General features: G+C 49.9%; 1 protein-coding gene across 1 annotated transcript in view; it reads left to right on the top strand.

Moving 5' to 3' along the window:
* The window catches only part of GCN1 (GCN1 activator of EIF2AK4), a 67,417-nt gene extending 56,572 nt beyond the window's left edge, over positions 1-10,845 (top strand). The window contains exons 48-58 of the mRNA XM_024256398.3: positions 93-236; positions 323-592; positions 818-931; positions 1,402-1,632; positions 3,395-3,588; positions 3,716-3,830; positions 6,090-6,186; positions 6,779-6,927; positions 7,339-7,446; positions 8,604-8,822; positions 10,131-10,845. Coding sequence (XP_024112166.2) covers positions 93-236; positions 323-592; positions 818-931; positions 1,402-1,632; positions 3,395-3,588; positions 3,716-3,830; positions 6,090-6,186; positions 6,779-6,927; positions 7,339-7,446; positions 8,604-8,822; positions 10,131-10,256 — 1,767 coding nt within the window. The 3' untranslated portion in view covers positions 10,257-10,845. The remainder of the gene's footprint in view (positions 1-92; positions 237-322; positions 593-817; positions 932-1,401; positions 1,633-3,394; positions 3,589-3,715; positions 3,831-6,089; positions 6,187-6,778; positions 6,928-7,338; positions 7,447-8,603; positions 8,823-10,130) is intronic.
* The last annotated feature ends 9,821 nt before the right edge of the window (positions 10,846-20,666 follow it).

Raw genomic sequence — 20,666 nt, 5'->3', positions numbered from 1 at the left:
GGCTTGGGCTCTCTTGCCCACCCGTCTGTTCCCAGAGCCTAGCGCAGCACCTGGCACAGTATTCACTGAGTTAATGTTTGTCATTCCACCAGCTGACAACGCCACCTGTCAATACCCGGGTGCTGGCTTTCCTTTCGTCAGTGGCTGGTGATGCCCTCACCCGTCATCTTGGCGTGATCCTCCCAGCGGTCATGCTGGCCCTGAAGGAAAAGCTTGGGACCCCAGATGAGCAGCTGGTAAGGGGCGCGCCTGCTCCTGCTTTCTCATGTCCTGTCTGCCCGGAGGATCCCTGCTCAGCACACATGTCCCTTGTGGTTTGCAGGAGATGGCCAATTGTCAGGCTGTGATCCTCTCCGTAGAGGATGACACAGGGCACCGGATCATCATCGAGGATCTGCTGGAGGCCACCCGCAGCCCTGAGGTGGGCATGAGGCAAGCTGCTGCCATCATCCTCAACATCTACTGTTCCCGCTCGAAGGCTGACTACACCAGCCACCTGCGGAGCCTGGTCTCGGGCCTGATCCGCCTCTTCAATGACTCCAGCCCTGTGGTTCTGGAGGAGAGCTGGGATGCCCTAAATGCCATCACTAAGGTGAGGGGACTGCTGACCCCACAGCCAACTTTTGCTTTTAGAAAATTCCAGACATTTACAGGAATAGACTTATAAGAATTCCCCACATACCTGTCACTCAGCTTCAGCGTTTACCCACTCGTGGCAAGTCTTGTTTATACTCCCACCCACGCTTTCCCCATATATTCTTTGGAAGCAGTCTTGAGAGGGCTGTACATCCTCTTGCTTTTTCCTGGATTCCTGCAGAAGCTGGATGCTGGCAACCAGTTGGCACTCATTGAAGAGCTGCACAAGGAAATCCGGCTCATAGGGAATGAGAGCAAAGGCGAGCATGTGCCAGGATTCTGCCTCCCGAAGAAGGTAAGCCAGGGCCTCGTGCAGGGGGCTGTGGGCATGCAGTCTGCTGTGCCCTTCTGGCCCTTACCCCTGTCCCAGGTCTGCGGTAGGGGCTGCTGGAGCAGCAGCCGTGGTGGTTGGTGTTCAGCACCTTCACAGACAGCATGTTTTCTTCCATGGCAGTCAGATGGGGACAGGGTTCATGCTGCCTTTGGTTTAAGCTCTGCAGGTCACCTTGGCCAGAGTGAGTGGGCCACAGGGTAACAGCAGTGCACGTTCTCTCATGTGATAGGCCTGTTGGGGCCCTTGTCGTCTTTTCTCTGCCAAGACTGTTCCATAGCCAGCCCTCTCAGGCTGTGATCCTGAGATTCAGCACGAATCAATATCTCCCATGGAGTTGAGGGGAGGACAGCTGTCAGGACCACTTTGCTTGCATGGGAGACACCGGGGCCCAGGGTGTTTGAGATTTGACTCAGTTGTGGTTCTCTTGTCAGGGAGTGACCTCCATCCTTCCAGTGTTGCGGGAAGGAGTCCTGACTGGCAGCCCTGAGCAGAAAGAGGAGGCAGCCAAAGCCTTAGGCCTGGTGATCCGCCTGACCTCGGCTGACGCCCTGAGGCCCTCCGTGGTCAGCATCACTGGCCCTCTGATCCGCATCCTGGGGGACAGGTTCAGCTGGAATGTGAAGGCGGCTCTGCTCGAGACACTCAGCCTCTTGTTGGCTAAGGTGAGTGGCTGATGAGTTTGTTCAGATCTTAGAGAACAGGTCTGTCTGCAGGAGCCTGATATAAGGTGTCATGTAGCAGCAGGGCAACAGGTTTATTGTGGAGAGCAGCATAGCAGAGGGAGGTAAGACCTTGGACTTCAGACATGCTACACCATGGGTCAGTTCCAGGTCGTCCTTCCTAGCTCTGTGACCAGGATGACCTTGGGAAAGCCATATAACCTAAGCCTGTTTCCTCACCTACAGTGTGAGACTAATAATACCAGCTGCCTCCTGAAGGGCTGCTAGATACGGGGATTAGATGAGGTTATGTCCAGCATGATGCCTGCTACATACTAAGCACTCAGTACATGTGAAAGGCTATTATTTTGAAAAACTGCTTTTTCAAAGGAAAAAATTCAGGACCACACGTAAATACAAGGAAAACATTGTTTAAAGATACTGCAGTTCTTTTTATTTTTTCTTTTTTGTTTTTGAGACAGAGTCTAACTCTGTTGCACCCAGAGCTGGAGTGCAGTGGCGCGATCTCGGCTCACTGCAACCGCCGCCTCTTGGGTTCAAGCAATTCTTCTGCCTCAGCCTCCCAAGTAGCTGGGATTACAGGTGTCTGCCACCATACCCGGCTAATTTTTTTGTATTTTTAGTAGAGATGGTTTCACCAGGCTGGTCTCGAACTCCTGACCTCGCCCAGCTCAGATTTACCAGCTCCCCCTATCCGCTTTGGGTGCCTGCCACAGGCTGCACACCCACCCAACTCCAGTATTTCCAGACCTTCATTGGCACTGAACCTCCGAACAGTCACTCTGGTTTTCCTAATTAACAATAAGTAAGCCGGGAGTGGTGGCTCAAGCCTGTAATCCCAGCACTTTGGGAGGCCGAGGTGGGCGGATCACCTGAGGTCGGGAGTTCCAGACCAGCCTGACCAACATGGAGAAACCCTGTCTCTACTGAAAATACAAAATTAGCTGGGCGTGGTGGCAGGTGCCTGTAATCCCAGCTACTCAGGAGGCTGAGGCAGGAGAATTGCTTAAACCCGGGAGGCGGAGGTTGCAGTGAGCTGAGATCGCGCCTTGCACTTCAGCCTGGGCAACAAGAGCGAAACTCCATCTCAAAAAAAAAAAAACAAAACAAAACAGTAAGTAAATCTTTACTCTTGGACCCACCTGTATTTTATCAAAAGTGTGCCTGTGTTTCTGTATAGTCAGGGGTTGAACTGGATTTTTAGTTAGGTGGGTACATATTTGTGCAGGGAGGATTCTCCAAGGTCATTTGTTTCATAGGCTTGTTCTGAGGGCTGAATGTGGAGTGCGTATCCTGCTGTCAGTTGCTCAGTAGGTGGGCTCTGCAATTATACATTGAGTCCCTTTCCCTGTCTTGGCATTAGAACTGTGCGTCAGCACTGCCAACAGTCTGCCCTGCTCGTTAATGTATTCAGAGGAGGTTTTGAGTCACTTATCGATATGGACAGGTCTCCACTAAGCCAAACCCCAATGCAGCCAAGGCTGCGAGACAGCTCCCTCAGTTAGCGGCTGCCGCCTCTTCGGCCTCCTGCTCCTCCAGTGTATCAAAGCATATGGATATGACCAGGAGGCCAAGCGAAACCTGTCTGTGCTTGGCCTCTCTGATGGGCTATCTGTCCCCAGCCCTGTGTGAGAGCTGGACTCGCTGTGGTGGCTTGGGATTGTCATTTGTTCTCATGCCTGTGGTACACTGTGGCTTTAGGTCCACCACAACTGTCTTTCACGGATGTGGGTTCCTCCCACAGGTTGGGATTGCCCTGAAGCCCTTCCTGCCCCAGCTGCAGACCACTTTCACCAAAGCCCTGCAGGACTCCAACCGGGGGGTGCGCCTGAAGGCGGCAGATGCTCTGGGAAAGCTCATTTCCATCCACATTAAGGTGGATCCCCTCTTCACAGAGCTGCTCAATGGCATCCGCGCCATGGAGGACCCAGGTGTCAGGTACGGCGCTGGCCAGGGAGCACTGTGGCCTCCAGGAGGCCAGTGGTTGCTGTGGGCCGAGCCTGCGCTGGCAGGAGGGGTGGTGGTGGAGGCACCCAGGGCTTAAGGCAGTGTATCGCTTCTGCAGGGACACCATGCTGCAGGCCCTGAGGTTTGTGATTCAGGGAGCAGGGGCCAAAGTGGATGCCATCATCCGGAAAAACATCGTCTCACTCCTGCTGAGCATGCTGGGACACGATGAGGTATGGCTGCAGGCAGGACTAGTGGCAGCACTGGACCACTGGTTTCCCTCCTCCTCCTTAGGTTGAGTTCTTCACTTTGTGTTAGAACCAGTACAGCTCAGTAGTAATAAGCATTCCTGACATTTCTATCACCCTGTATGCTTCACCAATATTTCCTCAGGTTTCAAGGGAAACGGGGCAGGTATTGTGGATATATTGGTTATTTCTGTTTGTTTGTTTGTTTTTGACTGAGTCTTGCTGTGTCACCCAGGCCGGAGGCAGTGGCACAATCTTGGCTCACTGCAACCTCCACCTCCTATCAAGCGATTCTCCTGCCTCAGTCTCCTGAGTAGCTGGGATTACAGGTGTCCGCCACCATACCCAGCTAATACTTGTACTTTTAGTAGAGATAGGGTTTCACCATGTTGGTCAGTCTGGTCTCAAACTCCTGACCTCAGGTGATCCACCCGCCTCGGCCTCCCAAAGTGCTGGGATTTACAGGCATGAGCCACCGCGCCCCGCCGGTTATTTCTGTTTTATAGATGAGGCAAGTAAGCTTTGTAGAGACCCAGACCTCTCACCTATTTGCTCTCTGATCTTAAAGAAGTCACTTTCTCTGTCTGCCTCTCATTTCTACTTTTGTAAAATGAAGAGGTTTATTTATTGTTTTGTGAAACATTTGCCGAGCTAAAGGGCCTATCCCAGAGGTGCATAGACCTCGTGGTCACAGACCTCAAGAAACTTAGTGTGTAGTGGGATAAATGGTCTCCAGGGTGTGTCCCGGTGGGAAGTCTTAGAGGTCTATTTTCGAGGGTGAGACTTGGCCATACCCAGCAAGTAGTAGATTCCAAACCAGAAGCCCTGAACTCCTGGTTCTGTCCAAGTTCCATCAGCCTCACCTAGTCTGGAAGCATCTGTCAAATATTTGGCTGTGAGCACTGTGGGGCCAGTAGGGAGTTGAGTCTGTGGAGAAGAGTTTTCTGTTCCCTTTTCAGACAGCCCTCTGTTGTGGCCTAATTTACTTTGTAGGGCCAATCTAGGAGGAGAGGGCCTTTGGGCTCACATGGTTTTACACTTCATTGACACACACACACCCACACACACTCCTCCTGCCCACACCCCCGACACACACACTTGCTGCTGCACTTCCCACGTCTCCAAAGGCCTAGTTCTGGTCCCCAGGCGCAGCTGTCGGGCTCCAGCCCCAGCCTTCTCTGTGGGGACAGACGGGAAAGTCTGCTGTCTTGGTCACAGTCTGTCAGGGCTTCTGCAGAGTTATGTGTACAGTGCAAGCAAAAGTTAGTATTGAAACATATTTGCATTTTACCACAGTGCAGCTTAAAATAGGTGAAGTTGGAGAGAGTGGGTGTCAGAGCCAGCTTTAGCTTGGCACCTGGGCTTCTGCTTCGAGCTCAGAGGCCCAAACTGCTGGCAGTCCATTCTCTTACCCTCTGAACCTCCACTCAGATTGAAGGTGGCAGTTCAGGGTGCCAGCCTGGCATTAGCTTTTTGGGTTATTGAGTCCCTGGTTGGTGGTTTGTTTTGGGGACATGTTGAGTTGGCACCTATAATAAGGAACATAACTTAAAATCCTCTCTTGGTATTCCATAGTTAGCTGGCCAGGGAGGAGCACGGAGCCACTCACGTACCTGGCTCTGATTTGAACAGGAAGTGCTTGCCTTTCCTTATCTTCCTTGGCTCGATGAGTGGCTTTAGTTTGACTTCCTAGGATGAACCCAAGTAATTTCGGTGGCAGTGGGGCACTCATGCAGTAGGGAGATAGCAGGAGTCATTCTGGCCGCAAGATGACACGAGCTCTATGGGAGAAAGGGGCTCACAGTGGCCGTCTCTAGCCGATTTCCCTGGTGGCTGGGGGCAGGTGCCTCCCCTCCTGCCCCTCCCGCCCTTCCCTGCTTCACAGGGCTGTTGATAGTAATCGAGATAATAAATATGAAACATTCAGCCTTCCTAAGAAGAAAGGTGCTATGTAAATACAGTTATTAGTGCTATTACGAGGATGATTACCATATGCATACACACTGGGGTTTTCTATAATTAAGTGAAGTGCTGGGTGTGTAATGTTTAACTCCATACCAGTGGCAGCCCAGTCTGGCAGGGGAGCACGAGTGTGTACAGGAAGGACTGGATCTTGAGTCTCTGAGTTGGCTTGTTCCACCTTCTTTCTTGCTGTCCGTCCTGGGCTCTAGAGCTGCCTGCCCTGGTTCCCACACAGCTGGTGTTGTTCCCTGCACCCCCTCACTCCCTTCTCTTCCCTGTCAGGACAACACTCGCATCTCCTCAGCCGGGTGCCTAGGGGAACTGTGTGCCTTTTTGACTGAAGAGGAGCTTAGCGCCGTTCTACAGCAGTGCTTGCTGGGTAAGTACACTGGAGAGTTCCCCTTCAGGGACCTGGGCCTCTCAGCCCTAGCGAAGAGTCGACGGGCATCTCCCTCCCTCCCTCCCTCAGAGGATCTTTTAGCCACTGGACTGTCCTTTCCTTGGGAATCCAGCAGTTAAAGCAAAATCCAGGCCAGGGGTGGTGGCACTCACCTGTAGTCCCAGCTACTCAGGAGGCTGAGGTGGGAGGATCAATTGAGCCCAAGAGTTGAAGGTTGCAGTGAGCCTTGATCACGCCCCTGCACTCCAGCCTGGGCGACAGAGCGAGGCCCTGTCTCTAAAACAAACAAACAATACTGAATTTGCAGTGGTCCCGTAGCCCTGAGTGTCTCTGCTCAAAGAACACAGCTGTAAGCCTGGAGTGGTTCATGAGCTTTCCTTACTTTCCTTAATGTGCCGCTTTGGGGAGCTTCTGCCAAGATAGCAGGGAGGTCCATGTGAATGTGGCCTGGAGTTTTCCCTGTGCTCCGGGTCAGCACACTGGTCTCCAGCGGGGTGGGCCCACAGGCCTCATGGGTGCTGGGGACATGCTATAAAATACCAGTTGATCCCAGTCGTGTCCTTCCACCCAGCGGACGTGTCCGGCATTGACTGGATGGTTCGGCACGGGCGGAGCCTGGCACTTTCCGTGGCTGTGAATGTGGCTCCTGGCAGACTTTGTGCCGGCAGATACAGCAGTGATGTTCAGGAAATGATCCTGAGCAGTGCCACGGCGGACAGGGTAAGGCATTTGGGCCATATCCCATAGGCAGCACCTTGTGGACACAGCACAGGTGGAGCCCAGACTGGGGCTTAAGAAGCTTGGGTCTAATTTTACCTTTGTCAGTAACTTGCTGTGCCCTTGGACCAGCAGTTGATCCCTTTGGGCCCCAGTTTCATCATCTAAACAAGGAATTTGGGTTGAAGAATCTAGATGCCCCTTCTGGGTCAGGTCTTGGATCCCCGTTCCTGGGAACCAGTGACTGTGCTCATCTGCCTCAGCCGGGGCAGCCTGCCTGAGAGCTGTCATGGTGTAAGGGGTGATGTGGTGGTGACGTGGTGAAGGGTCCCCGAGATTACTAGGAACTGGGGTTTTCCTGGCTCTGGGGAAGGGGTGGGGGGCCTCCCATCTAGTGCTGGCTGTTCTCCACAGATCCCCATTGCGGTGAGCGGGGTCCGGGGTATGGGCTTTCTCATGAGATACCACATCGAGACAGGCGGAGGGCAGTTGCCGGCCAAACTTTCCAGCCTGTTCGTTAAGGTGAGTGGGGGCCAAGCACGTGTTTAATCCCTAACACCTGGCTTGTGAGGAGGTCCTAGGATCAGAGACCACCAGCAGTGCGCCCTCAACTAGTTGTGTACTCGTTCTCCGTGGACAGCCTCCAGGAGATCGCTGAACACTTAGGGATGGAATGTAGGGGGTTTCTGTGTGTGCTTTACACTGCAATAAAGCCTAACTTTTTGTCAGATTCTCAAATTGACCTGTGACTCTGAATCAAGTTAGGAATCGTTATTTTAGGCATTCTTTCTAGGCACCCTAGTTTTGTAAAATTAGATACAGACCTGGGTTCCCATCTTAATACCTCTCTTTTCCCTCCTTCCTCTTTTAGCTGGCCCAGCACTTCTTGGTGTGGTTACCGTGCTGTGTGCCAGGCCCTAGTTAGGAAAGCCAAGGAATGTGCCAGCAGGGCTCCCGTGGCCCGTGTGATATGGTGTGCTTCTGAGGTGTTACTGTGCACAGAAATCAGAGCCAGGGTGCATTTTAGTGAGATAGGGCCATGCCTGCTACTCTAACCAGCTCTCAGCACCAGTGTCAGTGGTGCTGCGCATGAACCTTGCCTTGAGTAATGAGGTTCCCAAGGGTGACTGCCTCCCCCCGCAACACCGGGAACCCACGGAGTTTCTGAGGGGCCTGATTCGATTGAGCCTCATCTGTGATGACATCAGCCTGCACCCGCTTGTTCACTTGGCATTATCCTGAAGGTGTAGAGATGAACAAGGCAGACAGGATCCCTGGAGCCCATGGGGAGGACCCTGATATAGATAAGATTGGCAGGGGGCACCTCTAAAGGATGACATGGGAGCTGAGACCTGCAGGATGGGAAGGAACTAACCTAGAGAGGATCCGGGGCAAGCACGGCCCAAGCGGTGGGACCAGCCAGGGCAGAGGCCCGAGGCCCGAGGACCTGGGATGTTTGAGGAAGTAAAAACGCATGTGGGCTGAGAGTAGTGAGCAAGGGGAGAGTGGCATGAGATGAGGGTGCAGGGAGCCAGGGCCAAGTCATGCTGGGACCCTCCCACAGGAGCAGGGGGGTCAGTGTCCACGCTGTAGGGAGAGTGTTGAGGCTGGGCATTTGGGCTGCTTCAAGGAACAGATGATGTGCCTGTCCAAAAGCCTGTTTGTGGTTCTTTTTACAGTGTCTGCAGAACCCATCCAGCGACATCAGGCTGGTGGCTGAGAAGATGATCTGGTGGGCAAATAAGGACCCGCTGCCTCCCCTGGACCCCCAGGCCATCAAGCCCATCCTGAAGGCTCTTCTTGACAACACCAAGGATAAGAACACCGTGGTCAGGGCCTACAGCGACCAGGCAATTGTCAACCTCCTCAAGATGCGGCAGGGCGAAGAGGTGTTTCAGGTGGGAGTCTGGGGGCCTCACCGGGGCGTGCTGTGAGCATTTGTCTTTCAGCTCTTCTTCAGCATGGAAATATTTAAACCACAGGCTCTTCTCTGCCACCACGGATGTGCTAGCTTTCAGGAGCAGATTAAGATTTGGGTGACTGGGGCTGGGCGCGGTGGCTCACGCCTGTAATCCCAGCACTTTGGGAGGCTGAGGCGGGCAGATCACCAAGTCAGGAGATCGAGGCTAACACGGTGAAACCCGTCTCTACTGAAAATACAAAAAAATTAGCCAGGCATGGTGGTGGGCGCCTGTAGTCCCAGCTGCTCGGGAGGCTGAGGCAGGAGAATGGCGTGAACCCGGGAGACAGAGGTTGCAGTGAGCTGAGATCATGCCACTGCACTCCAGCCTGGGTGACAGAGCGAGACTCCGTCTCAAAAAAAAAAAAAAACAACATTTGGGTGACTGGCCCAGTACCTGAAAACACGTTTCCATGGTTTTCAGATTTCTTTCCGAGCAGGGCCCTTTCTTCAAATAAAATCTCACATGACACCTAAACAGACATAGCAGATCCCAGGAGAGCTGCCCAGAGAAAACCCAGAGTTGTGTTCACTCAGTCCCCAGCCCCCAGCAGCCTTGAAAGCCCAAAACCTGGCCGGCCGCGGTGGCTCACACCTGTAATCTCAGCACTTTTGGGAGGCCAAGGCAGGCAGGTCACCTGAGGTCAGGAGTTCGAGACCAGCCTGACCAACATGGAGAAACCCCCTCTCTACTAAAAATACAAAATTAGCCAGGTGTGGTGGCACATGTCTGTAATCTCAGCTACTTGAGAAGCTGAGGCAGGAGAATCGCTTGAACCTGGGAGGCGGAGGTTGTGTTGAGCTGAGATCATGCCATTGCACTCCAGCCTGGGCGACAAGAACGAAACTCCATCTCCAAAAAAAAAAAAAAAAAAAAAAAAAGCCCAAAAGCTGCAACTCCCACTGCCTCGTCTCATGAAAAGCATGATGGGGCCAGGTGCAGTGGCTCATGCCTGTAACCCCAATACTTCGGGAAGCCAAGGTGGGAGGATCACTGGAGCCCAGGAATTCAAGATCAGCCAGGCAACATAGGGAGACTCTGTTTCTACAAAAAAGGGAAAAATAGAAAAGCATGATGAGTGTTTTCATTGGCTTTCCCTGGATCCATCTGATTCCCTTATTTTGCCAAATTCCACCTCAGTGTCTCTAGTTCTGGGGTTAACATTCATTTTTGTCTTTCTCCGATTGGAGAACGTGGCAGCTGTATGTTTTGACTATGTTTCCTCCCGCTCATCCTTCCCCACAGTCCCTCTCCAAGATCCTGGATGTGGCCAGTTTGGAGGTGCTGAACGAGGTTAACCGAAGGTCCCTGAAGAAGCTGGCCAGCCAGGCCGACTCCACGGAGCAGGTGGACGACACCATCCTGACATGAGAGGCCTGGGCCTGCAGCAGCATTGCCGCTCCACATCTTTGCTCAATGTTTTCATTTTTGAAAATACATTTGTTCCGATGGGGAGCTTGGAAGATGGCGTTCCCAGAAAGTATTTTAATATATCAATAGACCACAGCCAAAGCCTTAAATCAAGCCCACACACAACTGAAAATTGCCTCCTCCATCTCTCACCTTTTCCTGTGGAGAAGAGAAGGAAAAGCGCACGCATGCGCCTCAGCAAATGGCATTCCAGGAGCTGTTTGTCCAGTTTAGCATGGCTAGGTCTGGAACTATAATAGCAGGGTCAGACTGTGGGTTCCTCTTCTCCTGTGCTTGAGCTCTGGTTTGAGGGCTGGCGCTACCAACCGTTTGCCTAGATCCCGAGTGGGGCACAGACGGTGGACCTCTGCCCAGTGTGGTGTGTCTGGCTTGGCTTTTCAATATTGTGAGGTCTGATTGGATCTGACCCCTGTCAGATGACAATGATCCACAGCTCTGGCAGTTCCCAAGTCTGGGGAGGGGTATAGGTTTGAAAGACTGTTTGAAAGAGGAATGTTTAATAAAGGCTTTGATTTAATCTTGATATAAACAGATTTTTAAAAATCTCCACCCATTAAACATGAAGCTTCCTGCATCAGGAATAAGGAAAGGTTTGCAACTGTTTTTGTAAGTATTTACAGTTCTCTGATTTCTGGACATATCTATCTCTCCCCTGCTTTCGAAAGTCTTAGCAATCCCTGTAGACTTCTGTCCTGAGGTTGGGTTTTGAGAGATGTGCAGCCCGGCCTGTGATCTCCCCCAGTGTGGAGAATGCAAAGGTGGAATTAGCCACTTTCCTGTTCTGTTCAGACTTGGAAAGGTAGGGAGCTTCTGGTTCTCCGGTTGTAAAGAGAAATCCAGCCCCTCTGAATAAGAAAGGGCCACATTCCTATAGTTGAAGGACTTGCAAGAGGAAGCCAAAGTTGCATTTCAGCATCTGCCTCCTTTATGAATGACTTCCTTCCTCCTGATTCTTAGAAGGCTCGTGACACACACATTCTGTCTGATGGAGCACACCCCACTGGGCCTAGTGACGCAAGTTTTTCTGGGCTGTTCCCTGGCCACAATACAGGACAAACCTCTGTCAAAATTACTGGCCTGAGCTGTAAAAGGAAGAGAAATAAAAAGTGGTAGTGGCAAACTCACTTTATGAAAGGTATAAAAATGCTATGCCAAAAAAAGCAAGACTTTGGTTATTAATAATGCAGCTAAGGTAGAAAGTAGGCCCTGTGACTCAACACTTCCGATGAATAAGGCAAGGTGACCTCTAAGGCATTTCTCATGAGCCATGTTTTCTTGCAGCAGACATGGTGTCAGCTGGCTCGAGGTAACTGTAGAATCCCAGGGCTGGAAGGGACCTTGAGAGGTCAGCTGAGTCCTTGTAGCCAAAACAGCCAATGGCTACAACTTTTGGTAGCCATGGTAACCGTTCTCTGCCTCTGGGATTCGGATGGTCATCAGCATCCTCCCAGCTGCCAAGGGCATGTGTCCATCAGGCTGTCTGCAAATGTGTTCTCCTCCACCAGTCAGCTGTGGGGAGATAGGGGAAAAGTTTCTGTTGAGGGGCATGAGCTGGGAAACCTGTTAAGCTGTGAGACCATCTTCACTGTTTCCTCCAGGGTCTTGATCAGATGCTGATATCCACCTGTGGCTTTTAGCCCCCCTTCTGCAACTGGGAGGGGAACCTGACATACTTAGAGGTATCAGACACTCATTAAGCAAAATCCAAAGGAAAAACACCAGATACCAGTTCCAGAAACCAGAGGAGGATGAGCTCTCTGTTCGGAATGGATGGAGCTTGACTGACAGACGGGGATGACTCAAAGGCTCCCAGAGCATATTAAGTTGCATTCTCTGAGTCTGGAAGGAGGGTGTGAGCTCCCAGGAAGTGAGCCATGAAGGGCTGTCATGGACATGCCAGGGGAGCCCGCAGAAAGGACCTTGTCACCCCAAAGTCCTAGCAATCCTGAGAACAGCAGCCCAGACCAAGCACCCTGGGGACATTGAGGTTAGCAGCAGAGAAGCAAAAGCTATTTGTCCTGGAGGCTGGTAGAGCTGTTTCGCCTTGGACAAGTCATCTGACCTCCCTGGGCCGGTTTCCTCTTATGTACAATGAGGAATTTGGAAGAGAAGCTCTAAAAATTTATTCTCAAAAGTTTTTCTGTAGGTGGTGGTACTTACAACACGTGACATTTGCTATCATTTCATTTAGTCCTCTTAACAGTTCTATGAAGCGGTTTCTCAATACTATTTTCTAGAGGAGGAAACTGAGGCACAGAGAGTCCACTCCCCCAGGGTCATATGGCTAGTAAATGGCAGTCTGTCCCCAGACCTCTATTTTTAGCCTTTCTCTTAACTTCTATGCCGGCTAGTTAGCCATCAGCATTTTTCATTCTTTAGAGTAGAGCCTCCAGAACTTTTCCATCCAGGTATATACAGGAAATTAGTACGTGTATAGCACCCTAACTGAACGGCTCCAGCCACCTTGCCCAGGGATGCCATCCCCTCCAGACCCTACCCAACTGCTCTGCAGGCTGTGGGGAGGAGGATCTCACTCCACTTAACAGGACACTGGCTGGGAAAGTCTTCAGAGAAAGCAGATTATTCTCAAAGACTCGCAGTGATCCTCCAGAGGAGACTGTCCCTCTTTCTCTTCTTGTGTCTGAAAGTCAGTGACAAAGTCATATTCCCTTATCCAGAGAAAACTGAAAAAGTTCTAAACTGAGCATTCCCAAACCTTCACCTAACTCTGGGAGCCTCAGGAATCATGGGCAGCAAGATGATTTTTAAAACGGGGGGTATTAGGCCGAGGTGGGCGGACCACCTCAGGTCCAGAAGCAAGACCAGCCTGGCCAACATGGTGAAACCCCGTCTCTACTAAAAATACAAAAATTAGCCGGGCTTGGTGATGAGCGACTGTAGTCCCAGCTACTCAGGAGGCTGAGGCAGGAGGCGGAGGTTGCAGTGAGCCAAGATTGCGCTACTGCACTCCAGCCTGGTGACAGAGCGAGACTCCATCTCAAAAAAAAAAAAAAGCGGGGGTGGATATTGTTAAAACATGGTTCACACAACCCCTCAAGGAACCAGACCTTCAGGTGCATTCTCTTTGTCCAACACTGTGATGCTGGAGGACTTGGGAGAGTGGCAGGGAGGCTGCAGAGTTGACAGTTTTGGGTGCAGGGATTGGAGACATTATTTGACAGATTTTGAAACACAACTGGCAGTTAGGAATGTTTTTCCTCAATGTATGGCTCTGTAGATGTGTCTCAGATTGCTTCAATGAGGAAAAAGAGGAACCAATCTTAACTTATAAGGTCTAAGTTCTAAAATATTGTGAAGGAAGTGTAGATACCGCTTTAAAGTTCTAGTACAGGATAGTGGAGCCACAGGGACTTTCAGGACAGGTTGGAACCTTAATTTCACTGCTTAATACTAAGCTGTGTGACCTAGACCATGTTCCTTAACCTCTCTGAGCGCATCCCCTCACCTTGACAGCGCAGTCTCACCGTGTTGTCATCTGCGTTGAATGACATAATGCACTTTGCACAGAGCCAGGCACACATAGGAGGTTCTGGATACATGGATAGTGACAGTGAAACAAGGATGATGGGGAATGAGATTCATTTTGAGAAATTATGATGATGACTATGTTTGATTCTCCAGAATGCTGAGTGTACATACACCAGCACACAGATGGTCTCCACTGTGCACGAGCAGGAAGGCACATTACCACCACTGTTAGATCGGTGCTTCCCACCGTCGTGAGAGAGGCCGGCAGGACGTGGTCTTTATTTTATGAAGAGTAAAGTTGAGATACAGATGGAAAGGAGCATCTCAGAGGTCAGGTTGGCAGAACTGGGAAAAACCCATATTTCTTGATTCTCTGCTCACCAAGCCCCAGGGGCATTCTACAAAAATACTTTGGAAGGTGAATGTAACAAAAGTGAAACCCACGTTCTTGGCCTGTGACTGGGTTTCACTTTTTAAAGAGATGGTGCCCAGTTATTTCACAGGGTGGCTCTGAGTTGCCCCTAGGCTCTCTTAGGAAGGGTCCCTGCTGCCTGCCCCAGGGGAAGGGGAGTGTTGATGTCAACACAGCTCAAGAAACTGGAAAAACTGGTCCGAGGGATGATTGCCTCAGTGGGATTTCTAGGTGAGACCTTCCTGATTGTGCCTGAATGGATACCCCAGTCCCTGTCAGGTTCCCTCCTGTGAGCTATTTCTCTAGTGAGATGGTGGCCTGGTCACAGGGACAGTTAGTGCATGATAATTCCTCAGGGCTGTGCCCCACAGTCCCACAAGAGAAAGCTGTGGGTTTTGAATGTATTTACATTAGATCCTTCTTACCACTTAGGTTCCCACCAAAAAAGGGAGCTAGGAAGCTGGGGTGCAGGATTCAATCTAGCATTTCGCAAATATTTTGCCCTCAAGTATCCTTATTTATTTACATGCAGGGTACTGCTGTGTCGCCCAGGCTGGAGTGCAATGGTGTGATCATGGCTCACTGCAGCCTTGAACTCTTGAGCTCAAGTGATCCTCCTGCCTCAGCCTCCTGAGCAGCTAGGACTACAGCCACGCACCACCACACCTGCCTGATTTTGTTTTTGAGATGGAATCTCACTCTGTCGCCCAGGCTGGAGTGCAGTGGTGTGATCTTGGCTCACCGCAGCCTCTGCCTCCCAGGTTCAGGTGATTCTTGTGCCTCAGCCTCCAGAGTAGCTAAGATTACAGGTGCCTGCCACCATGCCCAGCTATTTTTTTTTTTTTTTTTTTTTGTATTTTTAGTAGAGATGGGGTTTCACCATATCGGTCAGGCTGGTCTTGAACCCCTGACCTCAGGTAATCCACCCGCCTCGGCCTCCCAAAGTGCTGGGATTACAGGTGTGAGCCACCGTTCCCAGCCTGGCTAATTTTTTTAATTTTTTTGTAGAGATGAGGGTTTCACTATGTTGCCCAGGCTGGTCTTGAACTCCTGGCCTTGAGCCATCTTCCCTCCTCAGCCTTCCAAAGTGCTGGGATTACAGGTGTTTGTCACTGTGAACAGCCGGGATCCTTTTATATTTTGAAATTTTTTTGAGGACACCGAAGAGTTCTTGTGTATACCTATCTTACCTATTGATATTTAGCATCTTAGGAGTCAAAACCAGGCTAGGCACGGTGGCTCACGCCTGTAATCCCAACAATTTGGGAGGCTGAGGTGGGAGGATGGCTTGAGGCCAGGAGTTCAAGACCAGCTTGGACAACATAGTGAGACTGTTGTCTCTACAAATAATTTAAAAATTAAAAAAAAAAAAATAGCCAGACACAGTGGCTCACACCTGTAATCCCAGCACTTTTGGAGGCTGAGGTGGGCAGATCACCTGAGGTCAGGAGTTTGAGACCAGCCTGACCAACATGGCGAAACCCTGTCTCTACTAAAAACATAAAAATTAGCTGGGCATGGTGGCATATACCTGTAATCCCAGCTACTCGGGAGGCTGAGGCAGGAGAATTACTTGAACCCAGGAGGCGGAGGATGCAGTGAGCCGAGATCATGCCACAGCACTCCAGCTCCCACCTGAGCAACAGAGCAAGACTCTGTCTCAAAAAAAAAAAAAAAAAAGCCAGGCATGGTGGTACGTGCACCTGCAGTCCCAGCTACTCAGAGGTGGGAGGTTCACTTCAGTCCAGGAGGTCAAGGCTGCAGTGAGCCATGATCGTACCACTGCACTCCCAGCTTGGGCAAGAGAGAGACCCAGTCTCAAAAACAAACAACAAAAAATCAAAACTGTTCAAGTGACATTTTTTTAGGTTTCTAATGTCTGGATTCGCGTGTCGGCTCTGCATTTGGTCTGTTGTATCACACGTCATGTAGGCTCTGGCAAACACTGTACACTCATAAGCAAATGAAAGTGAAAAAGGCAAATCACATCTTAGTATTGTGAACATGTTTTGACTCTGAAGATCCTTTGAAAAGGTCTTAGGGAGCCCTGCGGTCCTCAGACTACACTTGCAAAACCACTGATTTAATAATATAAAAGTTGAGTGAGAAAATTCCTGCTAAACGGTTTGGAGTCAGGGGAAGAAGATGACCCTGAGTTAGACCCCAAGTTTGGCCCAAACCCCAAAAAGTGAACTCAAGAGAGGGTTCAACTAATTGTATCTGACATTCTTTCCAACTCTCACATTGTGTGTATGGCTTCACTTTAATTGAACAGGTATCAAGCACCTACCAGGCACTGGGTCTCCAGAGGATACAGATAAAGAGATGGTCCCTGGAATCATGGAACTTACATTCACTTGATTTCTGGGGGCTACATGAGGGCAGGGCAAGGCCCACTGCCAAGTCTCTTGGTGTGGCATCAGGCTTGCAGGTGTGGGAGAAAGGGCCCGTTTCCACTTCCATCAGAGGGAGAGACCAGGCATCATATCATATCCTCTCTTCCTTCCCTCTTGGACCAGTATGCTGAGTGGTCCCCATCTTGCTCCTAACTTAAAGTCCCTGTTGGTCAGTTTACCTGCCTTCTCTGAGTTCTGATTCACCACCCACTGCTTCCTTCCTGGATGATCACAGCACACGTTCCCTCCCTTGCTACCTAGCACTTAGCAGCTTTGAGTCCATGTTGCTGTCTAAAATAATGGATTTCACAGGTCTCTCCAACCTCCACTGCACTGACCTTCATCCCTGACACTGCTACCCTTGAGGACCTGAGGTCCCCCTCTCCTTTACCCACTTAGCCTTCTGGTTGGTGACACCTTACTTCCCAAAGCTCTTTGAAGTGCCCTTAGCTCATCTTCCCTCCAAATATTCACTCCTTATTATTCCCTGGCTGCTAATCCTCTGCTTCCACTATCCTGAAAAATACTTCATGAGCCCCACTGCTCTCACCACCAAGCAGTTTCTTTTCATCCACTGCCAAACTTCCTGCCACCTGCGTGGCTCCACTGCCTGCTTCTGCAAACCTCAGCGTGCTCCCTGCTTTACTTTTCTCCTTGGACATACTTGGTGCCTGTATTCTCTATCAGAATATAAGCTCTACGAAAGCTGGGATTTTAAAATTTTACTTACTGCTGAATCCTCAGCTCCTAGATCAATGTCTGGCATAGTAGGCCCTCAAGTATTTGTTGAATGAGTGAATGACTTGTTCCCCACTAAACTGTAAACTCTGTGAGGACAGGAGCTTTGTTTTGTTCATATTCTAGCCTCTGTGCCCACTACAGTGCCTAACACCTAGTAACTGTGCAAATCTTTTTTTTTTTTTTTTGAGATGGAGTCTCGCTTTGTCACCCAGGCTGTAGTGCAATGATGCGATCTTGGCTCACTGCAACCTCTGCCTCCCAGGTTCAGGTGATTCTCCTGCCTCAGCCTCCCGAGTAGCTGGGACTACAGGCGTGTGCCACCACGCCCAGCTAATTCTTTTGTATTTTTAGTAGAGATGGGGTTTCACCATGTTAGCCAGGATGGTCTTGATCTTCTGACCTCATGATCCACCTGCCTCGGCCTCCCAAAGTGTTGGGATTACAGGCGTGAGCCACTGCACCCGGCCACTTAATATTTACTGAATTAAGGATGAATCCAGTTACCAGGTAAATTACGTGATTTTTTGTTTTTTTGGAAGCTGCTTTGTCTAGTTTATAAGTTTGCTTATTGTCTTTTGCATCTGTCCCTGCTATTACCTTACACCCAAGCTTCAGCAATAACTTTTAAAGCTCTGCAGCTGAAATCCGTCCTGCATACTCCTGCCAGATTACTTAACTAAAATATTTTGAGATTGCTTCTTTGCTCAAAAACTTTCAATGCCTCCTCATCGTATTAATAGTTTCTAACGTGCAAACAGGTGGTGTTGCAAAAGTTCATCTGTAAGTTAGCTGTTCAGAGCAGTGGAACAAAGTTTCCCATTACGGGACACACTGATCCTTTAGGTCACACAAGTTTACATATGTATACAGTGAGAAGGAGAAAGACAACTTAACATAACTCATCATTGAACTGTAGTTTAAATGTCTAACAATGTTTCCAGAAGAAAATGTGCTGAGATTCATTTTGAGATGCCAGGCACATACCCTGGCCTGCAGGGAATTCCCCTCCAAGCCAAATGATGATTCTCATAGGCTGTGACAGGGACTGTCTAAATAGACACTCAAAGCTCTCCTATTCCGGTGCCATCATGACATCTTTATGATAAAATCTTCTCCCCATCATTCTAACTAAAAGCTATAGCTTTCCTCCTCTGAAGTCTAGACTGCATATCTGACAGCTTTTCTATCTACTGTATTGTCTTATACTTTCAATTTCCTCATGAGTATGTCTTTGATGAGGCTGTAAACTGGTGAGAAAAGGCTCTGTTCCTCTTTTTTTTTTTTTTTTTTAAGACGGAGTCTTGCTCTGTCGCCTAGGCTGGAGTGCAGTGGTGCAATCTCGGCAACCTCTGCCACCCAGGTTCAAGCAATTCTCCTGCCTTAGCCTCCCGAGTAGCTGGGATTACCGGCGCCTGCCACCGTGCCCGGCTATTTAATTTTTAGTAGAGATGGGGTTTTACCATCTTGGCCAGGCCGGTCTTGAACTCCTGACCTCGTGATCCTCCCGCCTCAGCCTCCCAAAGTGCTGGGATTAGGGCGTGAGCCACAGCGCCCGGCCTAAGGCTCTGTTCTTATACCTTCTGCAATCTGTGGCACATAAACACTCATTAAATAGTTACCAAAGAAATGAAGGAATTTATGCTGATTGCTTTCCAGATGACATATCCAGGCAAAGTCAGGAATCTGGTTTTAATGGCCAATTTGGATTTATTTCCCAAAAATATCCTACAGCCTTATTATCAGGAAGCTGCCTTGAAAATGTGTGCTAGAGTCTACAGTAGGAAATGGCTCAAAGTATGAATCAGTGCAAAATGACCTTGAGTAACATTGGTTACAGTCTGTCACATGCCTACATGTGCCAGGTAATTTACAAACATAACTCTAAAACAATCATTCTGTGAGGAAACGGGGGCTTTGAGATAGTGTGATGTGACTTACCTAAGATCACAAAGCTTTTAAGGGATGGAGGCCAGGATTCCAAAGCTAGCACTGGAACCAAAGTCTTCCCGACACCAGCCCAGGTTGTGAAGATGAGCTGGGAGGACTTACTGCCTTGCTGGCTGGTTAGGGCTGGGCGTGCCTCCCTGGTGGAAGGAAGGTACATACCTTCCTTCTCCCCCTCTATTTCCTAAAACTGCTGAGTCAGAGGATGGCCCTAACCTTCCCGACCAAGGGGGACTTTCTATCGGGAGCACATGATCAGCTCTTCTGCCTAGCCAGTACCTTCAGATTCCAAGCTCATGTTCTTTCGATATCACCACACTGATTCTCAGCTCCCGGAAAAACTCAAGGCTTGAGTCAGACACTCCATGTGTTGTTCAATGATCCCGCCTGCAAGAATGTTTATTATAACCAAAAACATAAACAACATGAATGTTTATTAATAGCGGAGTGGTTAAATAATAGTACAACCATCGGATGGAGTACCATACCACGCAGATGTTAAATGATAAAAGTGTACTGTTAAATAGAAAAAGCAAGGTGTGTACATATATGTTTGTACAGGCAAAGGAAATTCACTGGGGGGCACTTATTCATTCAACAAATATGTGTTAAGCACTCTAAGGTTACCTGTGAGGAGTGCTTCAGAAGGAAAAATAGTAACTTGTACTTTTCAGTAAACTTCTGCACATAATTTTAAGGACGAGCATTGTTATTTTTTTGAGACGGAGTTTCGCTCTTGTTGCCCAGAATGGAGTGCAATGGCGAGATCTCAGCTCACTGCAACCTCCGCCTCCCGGGTTCAAGCGATTCTCCTGCCTCAGCCTCCCGGCATTGCTTTTTATAAAGTCAAAAGAAAAGGAAGTTTGATAAAACAAGTAGAAATATCCAATAAATACTCGCCTGGAAAGGGACAGGATTATAAGAAACAGGTAATAAGGAGCTTAAAACCCTCTGCAGTTCTGCAGTGAGGATGGCCGTGGGGGCATACAACTTTCCGTTTCAGGTCAGTTTAGGTAGGGCAGGTGGGAACTCACTCTAAAACGAGAAACCGGGGGCTGATGATAAAATGCACACGTTTAGCTTCTGGCAGCCCAGATCTTCCTAGCCGCAGATTCTGAGACGTGTATCTGCTGGTAGTGTGAAATTGATGCCGGGGGAGCGGTTGCTTTCGGTCTCCGAGGTGCGCCTTGCACACTGGGTCATTCAGCTCCCAGGCTCGGCTCCGAGCTGCAAGGGACTCTGAACCTGGACCACTCCCTTCCCTCCACCAAAGAGGCAATGTGGGCTCCAATTTCGAGCCCGCACTGCCCTCAAACGCCACCTTCTCGCAGCTGTGCTCCCGCCAGCAGCTCCCGCTCCTGTCCAACT

Source organism: Pongo abelii, chromosome 10 (genome assembly GCF_028885655.2).
Source record: "Pongo abelii isolate AG06213 chromosome 10, NHGRI_mPonAbe1-v2.0_pri, whole genome shotgun sequence".
NCBI classification, from domain to species: domain Eukaryota; kingdom Metazoa; phylum Chordata; class Mammalia; order Primates; family Hominidae; genus Pongo; species Pongo abelii.
This window is presented reverse-complemented; position numbering and strand designations above follow the sequence as displayed.